Source organism: Buteo buteo, chromosome 11 (assembly GCF_964188355.1).
Source record: "Buteo buteo chromosome 11, bButBut1.hap1.1, whole genome shotgun sequence".
Lineage (NCBI taxonomy): Eukaryota > Metazoa > Chordata > Aves > Accipitriformes > Accipitridae > Buteo > Buteo buteo.
In genome coordinates, this window is record NC_134181.1 from 3,745,960 (window position 1) to 3,756,891 (window position 10,932).

The following is a 10,932-nucleotide window of genomic DNA, read 5'->3' on the forward strand; positions in this document are numbered from 1 at the left end:
TACTATTACAACATATCCTTATGATGCTCCCAGGAGTTGCATAGCATTGCTGCCTGGTACACAGAATGAGGCATCTTTCCTTAATTCCTTCTATCCAGATCTTCCAATATAACTATTTTTTCTTGACATATCATAAGTATTGTTTAATTTTCAGTATTTAATGGCAAGATGCATCGAGGTAGGGAATACACTGTAGGCTACCTTGGGCCAGCAGCTATCAGTGACTAATAGGAATGTTATGATTAATATGGCATCTAAGTTCAAGAGAATGATGAGAAATTCACATCTTCTAAATTGGACTACCAGGCCCTGACTTTCCTTCAGACCAGGGAAAAATATGTTTGTACCACTTATTTAATTGGCCATTAATGCTACTCCTAGAAGACACCTCATTTAGATGTGCTTTCTCCTACTTGTTCCAGTTCAGCTCTCATACAGTCATAGACAAGACTATCAAATCAGTGTTGTTTCCTCTAACAGCTTTTTCCCATGTTTTAATGACTATAAAAACCAGAGAGTTCAGAAAGATAGAGCTTTTATTTCAAAAACAAATCTGAAAGAACAGAGGAACTGCTAAATTGGGTCAGAGATCCACGTAGCCCAGTGTCCTGGTCTTCACGGTGGGGAGCAGCTGGCAGTTTAGGAAAAATACCAAAAGACAGAGCACAGAGTGATCCCTCCTAGTGCACTCTTCCTGCAATCGGCTGTTCAGAGGTTTCCTTTCAATTGCCTCCAGACCACCATGGTTAGCAACCACTAAAAGCTGCACAACTAAAAACGTATCTCATTTCTCTCCAAATCCTTTTATACCCTTGACCTCCACAGCATCCTGTGACAATGAGTTCCACACCCAAAACTGTGCATTTTGCAGGGAGTAACATTTTTTTTTTTTGAAAGCTGCTGCTTGCTAACGATGCTGGGACAAGCTTGCAAATGCTCATGGAGGAGAGCTGTCGGTCGCAGCGTGCCAGGAGGAAAGGTCAGGTCATTTGGCTTTTGAACCAAGCTGCAAATTTGGAACCAGCTGGGCGGCTTCATCCCTGTAAGAAGAGCAGCGATGGTGAGTTGGCGTCCTGCGGCGAGGGGGAAGAACCAGACACCCACTCTTTAATTTCTAACATGGTTTTGATTTGGAAGCAGATATAAGATGGGAGCCTACGGGAATTTTGTCAGCGTTGCCAAATTAAGCCTTCCTGGGGCAGATCTAGAAATGTCCGGGACTGTCCAGACTTGCAGAAGGTGCCTTGTTTGGGTTTTAGCTGAGATTTTTTGTGCTGGGTCACTTCCTCCACCATGCAGGTTTTGACAGACAGTGAAGGGAGTGGAGCAGGTACCTGGCAGCAGCTACAGCCATGGTTCTTAAGTTCAACCAGCAGGCGTTTGGCAGTTTAGTGGCCTATTTGATGTGCTTCAAATATGTCTGGTTTTCAGAAGAAGCTGAGCTCTCGATCTCCTGAAAGTCATCTATGGCACTTCCTCTGACAGACAAGAATTAGTGTTTATTTTTAAAAAGCAAACTGAATGTAAACAACCAAACTTGCCTTTTTTTCGTGAGAGAAAAGACTCAATAGGGAAAAGGCTCCAGCAAAAGACTGGGACAATCACGTGGCGGGAGAAACAGCGCTTCACTGAGAAGCACAGACTTTCTCGATATAATCCTTTCCCCTAAAAGAGGCATTCCTGTATTGATTTTCTGAACATTTATCTGTTCTGTGCCCTAGTCTGACAAATACTTGTGTGAGCAAATTTCAGCCTGTAAATGGTTAGCCTGCTGTTTGGGGTAGAGGACTCATTATTTTTATAATGTGACTGATTGCCTAAATAAGAGTCTTCAGAATGGACCATCCACCAACTCATGTATGGAGACCTATACAAAATCCTACATAAACCTATACCACAAACAACTGAACAAGTGCCCATGGTTTGTCTGTATGGATGAAGTGCTTGCACAATCATTCTTTTTCAAATAATGTATAGAGTGTTTGTCAATTTAACTAAATGAACAACATATCTTTACATCAGATAAAAAATCTGTGCATTTATGCTTCAAATATCTGTGGAGTGGTAGCCACATACATCAGTACAGGAGGATGGGAATTCTTTACCTCTTCTTGCCTGTCATTATTTTACCTGTAATAAAATTCAACCAAGCCCCAGCCTGGCGTTAACCCGTTCAGTCGGAAATCCGCAATGCACTCGTGGAAAACGCCGCTTCCAGTCAGGCCGTTATACACCATGGGGCAAGCTTGCTTATCCAGCGTTGCAGAAATATCAAAGTACTTGCCACCTTGGATAAGAGTAAAAAGGGAAGAATGTCTCCAACCTTCAGTAGTATTTTACCTCAAAAAATCCTAAGATCTATTATTTTTGCATATGGTTTCTTCTTATGCAATAAGAATAAGAGCAATAGTTTTCCTGTCTGCTTTGTAAATTAAGTAAAATCTTTGATCAAGCTCTATTTCCAGAGCAGCTGAATCCGCCTCATAATACAAGTTTTGACATCCAAAAAAGTGAAAATCGCATAATTTATCTGGATTAGCATAAGCAACAGTCACCACAAATAGAAACTGTAACTCTCCCTCTGGTGCAACTGCCTGTGGCCCTGATCCTGCAGTGGACACAACACCGTTTCACCAATGACACACTACATATGACTTAACTTAAGCACAGAGGTAAATTTCTCAGGGTGTAGGATGATGCATTTAGCCTTCCAACTTGCTCCAAGGATCACATGGAATTTCACTGAATAGTCTTTCCTCCAGCAAATGAGCTGCATGCCAAAAAGCTGAAGGCAGATATAGTTGGGCTATATTTAGCTTACCAGCAGTAAAACTGACTCCATATTCATCCTTGATAACACCATCATCAGCCATCTCAGCCAGTGAGGCATTGGACCACTCGATGCCAGCCTTCCTCCCACCGGGGAAAAAGACATAACCTACATTGAGGCTGAAGGGCAAAGAAATGGAGCAGATTTAACGTTCAACCAAAACTCAAATGGACCAGCACATTGGCCTTCCAGGGGAGCTCAACGCTGAGCATGGCCTTCATCCCTGGAAAGCAGCAGGAATAAATAAAAAAGGTTATATTGTGGGATATTGCAAATGCTGAGCGGGGGAAGCCACGCATGCAGGAAAGATGAGGCTTGCAGGAAGGATTGTGGTGGGCAGGTGGGACAGGCAGGTCACTTGGTCCCACTTGGTCCCACAGCCATGAACGCTGGTCTTTAAGCTTCTGGATGCAGAGAACACCAGTCAGCGAGGCAGGGCTCCCTGCATAATGCCCCACTACAGAGACACACCTTCTTCAATAGCTGGAAGTGCTCAATTTGTACCTCTAACTCATCTAGACAGAAAGACAGGCAGCTGAATCAGCCAAATAGTAATTGAATGGAAAGGAAGTAATTGAAGGTACAAGCTGTCCTTGTGACTGATTTCAAATGGAAAATTGGGTGGAGGGAGTGGGGAGCAAGAAGGTGTGGATGGAAATTGGGCTGTACGGGTTCAAAGCAAGAATGTGCATATAAGCACCCTGCAGAGCAACTTCTGCCACCTTTAAGACATATGTTTTTAGCAGCTTAAACTTCCGTGGTTACTTACTTAGTTGTGGTAGCTGGCATATTAATAACTGTTAAATGTGCCGCAGTCCCATCCTGTAAGAGAGCGATAAAGAAAAAGCAGTCTAATTTGAGTGGACTCATTTCTGTGGGTCATACACTGACTTGACCAAGATGACACTGGATATATCTCAGGTTATGCAATGTGCTATGACTTTATACTTTTAAATCTTCTCAACACATCATCCTTGAAAATCTGGCTGCAAATGAGAGTCCAAGAATATAAACCAAACACATTAAGGACAAATTAAGGACATTAAGGACAACAGAAAGTCCACAGCAAGCAGACATAAGAGGAGGAGGGAAACAATACCTGCATAGATGTCAGCTAGCCGTGTTCAAAACTGATGGGCAAGCTACCAAAGTTGGCCCTGCTTTGACCAGAAATCTCTTTTAACCTATATTATTCTATGCCTGAGAGCAGCATACAGGAAAAATGTTAACTAAGAAAGAGGAATCTCATGTTTTTATTCATTTCTCTTCCATCCTTGAGTCTGAATCTCATCATGCTGCGCTTGGGCTGCTCTGAGGCAAATAAAAGCCTAGGCTGTGATGTTATATATGTACAGACACTCAGGGTAGGAGGACTCCAAACTTCAATCAGTGGTAAACTTTAATTCCTTCTTAACAAACAGATAGCTTTTAATTAGGAGAGGAAGAGCCACAATTATTTTGAGTCCTGAATAACTATGAAGAAAAGGGAGAGGTTACTACCTGATTATATACATCGCAGTGCAAAAGCACAGTCTTATCAAAAGGTATATGTTAAATCACAGCAGGTACCAGATCTGCAAATATGCGGGATTTTCCAAGGTGAGTTTTTGTGCTGGCCACCACATATCTGGGAAAAGAACTTTTATTCTGAATTCAGCCTTAACTCCTGCAATGCTGCCTATAATAGAGAGTTCAGATTTCTTTACGCCTGCGTTGGCAAAGGAAGGCCTTTTCAGGAGCATCTGTTTGGGTTGCATGCCAGCTTGTAAGGTCAGCATTCAGTATTTCCCCAGGCTGTGTGCTCCCAGCAGCCACAGCGCTGACTCTCCTCCAGCATAGCCACAATGGCAAAGCAAAGAATTAGAGCTCAGCACAGGCAGAAATATTTGCCGACTGCTGTCATGAAGGCTTAGGATGCCTTCAAACACCTCAGGCTCTCGATCAGTGTGAATCAGCACTGCACCAACTCCACAGAGTGCTGGATATTTGTGGCAGCTGAGAATCTGTCCTGTAAAGCTGCCTATCTAATTTTTCTTAAAAAAGCCAAAACAAACAGTTGCAAGTTACCAAAACAACTTTTGGTTCAACCCGTGCAGCAGAATCTCAGTTTTTACAAACACGGCTCTGCTTTTGAGAGCTGCTCCCAACACTGATACGGGCTCATGATGGCACCAGTTAGAACTTCTGATTGCACACCATGGATGCTCCCAATGCCTTATTTCTAGTTATTTAAATACAATTGACAAGCTCAGGAACATCACCATTTTCATGGTGAAGAAGCATATTGGCATGTTAATACCCACCTCAAAGTGTGCCAAAATCATGACATAACGGTAAATCTCAGACCAGTCCCGGATACCTGCAAAAAAGAACAAAACACCCACCCTAAAGTTCACCATTGCTGGAAAACATGAACTAATTGTACCTGACTTGACATTAACTCTGGATAAAGAGATATCCCGTAATTGATAACATGGGAAGCATATGCATGTCCCCAGAACAGTAATGGCATTTCCTCTGAAATGTCTTAACTTCAAGCCCAGTCATGAAATTGGTTATTTTTAAAGATAATCTTTAGTCCCACTGTCCTACCAGTACCAGCTATAGGGAAGGTAACCGAGTGAGTGAATTGCTTCTGGTGCTGTTACCATAAGAGTGGCTCCGAACACCTTTGAGGGAAAGTTCGTTTTTCTCATGATTTTCTATTTCAATTTCTCCAACAGACTGGCCCCACTGCTCATGTCGGAAATGTTGTTCCCTTTGTCTGGAAGAAAGAAAAGAGTGAATTGGCACAGGCAAAATCAATGATTCTCCTATTCTAGCAGCCTCAATGCCAATCTGATGGACTTATATCCTGAAATGAAGGAGATATTAGGAAGATCCTGTCTGTGTGCAGGATCCTCCTTAGAGGTTGCCAGGTCTGGTGCGGTAATGAATCCAGGAGACACCTGACAGGAGCCATGCTCTTTATTAGCTCAATTCAAATTAAACCCACCTTCTAAAATCACCTAAAACAACATAAGACAGACCCTGAAGAGATCTGTAGAAAAATTACTATTAACCCCAGAAGAAATTAATCTCGCCTCTCACTTTTTGACCCTCTGGAAGAACTCGATGGTCCACGGTTCCTGGGCAAGTGCACGTGCAAATGTGCTGGGGTGACTGTCAACACTAAAGTTAAAGACTTCTGTGAAGTTCTCCCAACTAGGAAAAAAGGGGGAAAGATAAAAGACATTATTAGCTTTCAGGTCACACTAGGCCAAATTGTGCACTTGCTACCCTGACAGTGGCACTCTTTGTATTTTATGATTATTGGAAAATGCTGATTTTCGTCATTTTAAATATGTAACTACTTTTCAAGGAGGCAAAGAAAAGGAAACCAAGAAGAGCAACAATGGCCTACAAGAGTCAACAGATTACCTAGGAAGGGAAGCCAGCAGGGCAGAGCCCCAAGGAAAAGCATGCTGCTTTCTCTCATGTAGTCTGTTCAGAGGTACAAATACAGCATTACTCCAGACATGCTGTGCTACTTTGACAGCAAATAATTTTTTATCAGACAAACAGAGTCCATAAGCAGAAAGAGAAAGCAGAGGTGAGGGCTTCATGTGTTACTCTGTGCACCTGACCCTTTGAAAACCGTAACCAAATCTCTAACCATGAACTCACTATACATCCCAAAGCAAATGTGAAACACTCTTACTGGAAAGAGAATTTAACTGGTACAAGTTCACCTTCCTCTTCGCTCCACTGCTGTCGGTAGGGTCCTTTTCTGTAAGGCAAAGCACTATGATTGCGTATCATTCGTAAACAAACAGCAAAATGTTTCTTACATCTTTGTAAATGGATGCAATAGGAGAGACTGCAGAAGAATGATACTATTGTGTGCTAAAGTAGAATAATAATGCTATGTATTAGTAGCTGTATTTTCATTCCATAAAAACCAATGTGTGCTATTGTTACCAAACAGCTTTTGGTTCAAGACGGTTAAATGTACTTCCAGACAGTGTTCAAAAAGCCCTAGTCTTCAGTGTAGATAAATGAAACTATAGAGTGCTGCAATACCTGAGTAATCCGTCAAAGCTTATTTTCCAGCGTGTTTGGGGCTCTAAGTATTCAATAGTAAGCCCTCCTCCACTCCAAATCTCTTCAGATTCATCACTCACCATCATGTTTGGATGTTGTGGGTGCTAAAAAGACATTTCAGGAAAACATTTGCTTAATTCAATTGTGAGGATGCAATGTGGGTGAACTCCTGCTCTGATGGTTCTCTGCAGGAGGAACATTTGGTTGAATTGGCTTTTCAGTTCTACCTGCTTTCTGGTAATCAGATTTTCAGAGAGGGAAAATTGCATCTAAACCACCTGAGTTATAAGATAACACATTATTGTTTCAGATAATACAGCTGAATTACTTGTGTGACGGGAGGTCACTGCAAGAACTCAGCTCCTTATGCTAGTGACTGTCAAGCTCACAGCCAAGCTGATACAGGGCTTTGGGGGTAAATTTATTTTTTAGACTGAATCTTATGAAACTCTAAAATCATTTAAATTTCTACTGCATGCAAGCTCCTCAAACTCTTCAGCTGCTCTTTGAAAACCATGTCTTGTTTCCATAAGCTGCCACCTTACTAAAAGAGAGCTTATGCCTGTTGCTGTAGGGAAGGATCTAAGAAGGTCCTGAACTTGGCTGGCAGTTCTAAGTAACAAAGTAGTATTGTTATACTAAATATTACTAGAAAACAAAATAATGCATATCAATCTTCTCTTTTATTATTTTCTGCAAACAGGATGTCTCCTGCTTTTTCTGGTCATGGCTACTCAGCGAAACAAATTTGTGAACATAAACATAGTTGAGTGAAAAGGGATTTATGCCAGATCTTCCCTCCTTCTTTACTATGTAGTCAGCTATTAAGAAAAAAGAAAATCCACAGCCAAAATATATGATTAACACTGTTTTCTTTTTAGCAAGAATGAAGCAGATGTACATATAACTCCCTAAAAGCTTTCCTTTCTCTTTTATGGAGGCAATTCCACAATGTTTTTTATAGCATTCACTCATTAAAAAGGGGGAAAAAAATCAACCATAACCATACAACGTAACTTATTAACCAGGTGCTGCACATTATCAGAAAGACTGAATGCTCAGATTCTTCCTGGAAGACTTACCAAGACACTTTTCAGAAAATACGTTTTGTGCACATTAGGGGAAAAAGGGAATGAGTGTCAGGTACCTACTCAAAAACTTAGACATAACCAGTAATCTGGCCAGTTCTACACTGCCTTTAGACACAGCACTGATGTCTTACTGTTAGGATGTTAATGTAGTGAAGATGCAGAGGACATGAATTTTTGCTTGGGATCCTAACGTGGCTTCAAGACAGGAGTTAAGCACTGCTCTTGAATGTCATCCCACATCCACCACTTACTTCAAACTCTCCTATTCCATCCACCCTCAGGAAGAGCCACATCTCACAGATCCCATTGGGACGTTTCGCAAGACGAGCAATCACAAAGGTCTTGTTGGTCTCTGCAAAGCCGGTGAAGTAAACCGAATCGAGTGCCTAGGGAAAGGGAAATGGATTTTAGGTCCAGGTGGAGGCAGGAAAGGGAGGGGGGAGAAGATGAGTAATTCTTTGTTTTCCGTAGGTTTCTTCTCGGAAATCAAATTTTACTTTCACTTTTTATATTTAATAGCAGGCAGCCCAGCGAACGGCCAGAGAGTTTTGCTAGCAGCAGTGAAGCCTCATTCATAACACAGGACAGTCCATGGTCTCAGAAAATGACAGAGGTCCATAACATTTAGGCAATCTGGTGTCAAATAATCACATTGACACAAAAGCCTTTTTCCTTTCTCATTTGCCCATTTCCTCATTAGGGCAGACACAGAAAGCAGAGAGGGAGCAGACGAGAAGCGGTTTTAGAGAGGGAACATAATTACTGCATGATAGCCATGGACAAGGTGAAATATTATCCTGAATTAAGATGATTATTTTGCAATGAGAAGTTCCCTTGACCAAAATCCTTATGAAATGTGCCCTCAAAAAGAGTGTCTGCGAGGATGAAATTGAGCCATAACCATGCTGTTTCCCCACCTAGCTTCAAACTGTATATAGGACAACTTATACTTAGGGGAAACGTAGAACTAAAATGGGAAAAGGAATAGAAAGAAAATCAGAGGAAAACCAGCACTTTACTAACATGATTAGCAGCTGGGCTGCTGTAGGGCCAGTTAACACTGCAAATCTCAAAAACTATTAGGCACAGAAGTCCACAACTTCAAATGCAGATGTACATCCCCACGTATTTGTGCAGAACTCGCTCAAAGGGATGTTTTACAAGCTGGAACATGGAAATTAAGATTTATGAATGCGTCTTTGGGCATGGATGAAGTTCTGCTTCTGAAAAATTATTCACTGTAAAATGCAAAAAAATACTAAAATCAGATTATTATTGCCCTTATGCATACAGATAAGGTGGGATTTTGAGGGCACAGAGTCTGGAAATACACACAGAGTGAGCCTGCTGGATACTGGTGCAAAAATTCAGAGACATCATTTCTGGAAGTATTTTCCAGATCCATTTTTAGACCTCTCTTGTAAGTGTTGCTCCAGTGCTGCTGCTTGGAATAGCAGAGAGGAAGGCACAGAGCCCTTGGCTATATCTCAAACCACCCTGGATGTCAGTTTGATTTGGAAGGTGGTGTCACTCCTGCCCTATCAAATCTGGTCAAGACTGGCAAAACACTTCAAAACGCTCCAAGCAGCAGCTTAATTAGTAGAAAGGAAAAGCTAGAGAAAGGAGCTTCTTTTTTTAAATGCTAAGCAGAAGCCTCAATGCATTTGTTAAATAATATGACTTAAGGATTCCCAGAAGGCTCCAGGAAATGTTAGCAAGAAGTTGATTTTTCACAGAAATTACTTAGCATCCAAAATCTCAGCTGGCATCTGCAAGCTGAATCTTGACGAGGCAAGGAAAACCGAGGGAAATCCTGTCTCATCAGCCTTTCTGCTTCCCCCTCTCACCAAATAACACAGCAAAGCCCACCCAAATCTCCCCGTTAGGCACAGTGAGTATTTTGACGGGATGGTACACGAACACAGGCAAGGTGCAGGTTGTAGGTAGAGGGTTTATTATTTATTAAGCAGACAAGTCCACCTGGAAAATTAGATTCAATTCAGTTAAGTGTGCTAAAATCAAAGGCTTCTGTGTCCCACAGTGTGCCTGCTTTTTCCCATCGACATCAGCTGGTCTGATTTGAGATATCCCTGCAAGGGACAGCCAAGGTGACATCCCCAGCCTGCCCTCCCTGGGATGTGTTGAAGCGATGGGGGGGGGGGGAGAAAAGGTGTGGGTCCCAAGGCTTTAGGGGTTGGGCAGTGGGGGTGCCAGGCACCAGGATGCAGGGAATGGGGGGTCCCCGAGGGATGCAGGTCCCAGAGGGATGCAGGTCCCAGAGGGATGCAAGGTGCTGGGGTGCAGGGGATGCAGAGGGCTGCAGGTCCCTGATGGACGTGGGTTCCGCAGAGGGAGGTGGCGTGGCTCCGGGGGGGTGTGCAAGGTCCCAGGGGATGGGGGTTCCAGGGAGGTGGCGTGGCTCCAGGGGGGGTGCAAGGTCCCAGGGGATGGGGGTTCCAGGGATCGGGGGGGGGGGGGGGGGAGAAGATGCTGGGGATGGGGTGCCAGGGTGCAGGGAGGTAACAGGGAAGGGAGTCCCAGGGAAGGGGGTCCCAGGATTGAGGATACCGGGGGGGTAAAGGGGACACACGGGACACTCACGTGGGGGTCGGGGCGAAGCGGCCGCGGCCGCCGTGTCTCCGTGGGACCTCCGCCGGCCGCCCGCTGCCTCCCGGTGCCGTGGAAAAGCAGGAGGCAACCCAGGGCCCAGCGCTTCAGCGGGGCCCAGGCGCCGGGAGCGGCCGCTCGCCGTCCCCCGAGCAGGACCAGGAGCCCCAGTAGCCCCAGTAGCCCCAGCAGCCCCAGCATGGTGGGGAGCGGGGCGCGGAGCGGGACGCGGAGCGCGGTGCTGGATCCCCGGCAGACGCCGCCTCGGGGCCGCTCACCGCCGTGTCCCGGGACCTGGTCCCGGTCATTTCCGCGAGTGGG

At 44.0% G+C, this 10,932-nt stretch overlaps 1 protein-coding gene across 1 annotated transcript; it reads right to left on the minus strand.

Annotated features, from left to right (window-relative positions):
- Window positions 1-518: 518 nt before the first annotated feature.
- LOC142036584 (uncharacterized) lies at window positions 519-10,932 on the minus strand. The gene is made up of 11 exons (XM_075039906.1): window positions 10,606-10,932; window positions 8,256-8,390; window positions 6,893-7,017; window positions 6,531-6,599; window positions 5,921-6,034; window positions 5,479-5,594; window positions 5,134-5,189; window positions 3,600-3,652; window positions 2,822-2,949; window positions 2,131-2,287; window positions 519-1,040 (listed from the first exon to the last, which is right to left on the minus strand). Exons 1-11 carry the CDS (start codon window positions 10,810-10,812, stop codon window positions 986-988), a joined length of 1,215 nt encoding a protein of 404 aa, XP_074896007.1. The 5' UTR covers window positions 10,813-10,932; the 3' UTR covers window positions 519-985.

Excerpts from the sequence above, each read along its gene's own strand:
- LOC142036584 (XM_075039906.1), bottom strand. The coding sequence starts at position 10,812 with ATGCTGGGGCTGCTGGGGCTACTGGGGCTACTGGGGCTCCTGGTCCTG. Across the intron at positions 6,035-6,530 it reads CCAGTTAAATTCTCTTTCCA|TTGGGAGAACTTCACAGAAG; the intron begins GTAAGAGTGTTT and ends CTTTTTTCCTAG. Across the intron at positions 3,653-5,133 it reads TGATTTTGGCACACTTTGAG|GATGGGACTGCGGCACATTT; the intron begins GTGGGTATTAAC and ends GCTCTCTTACAG.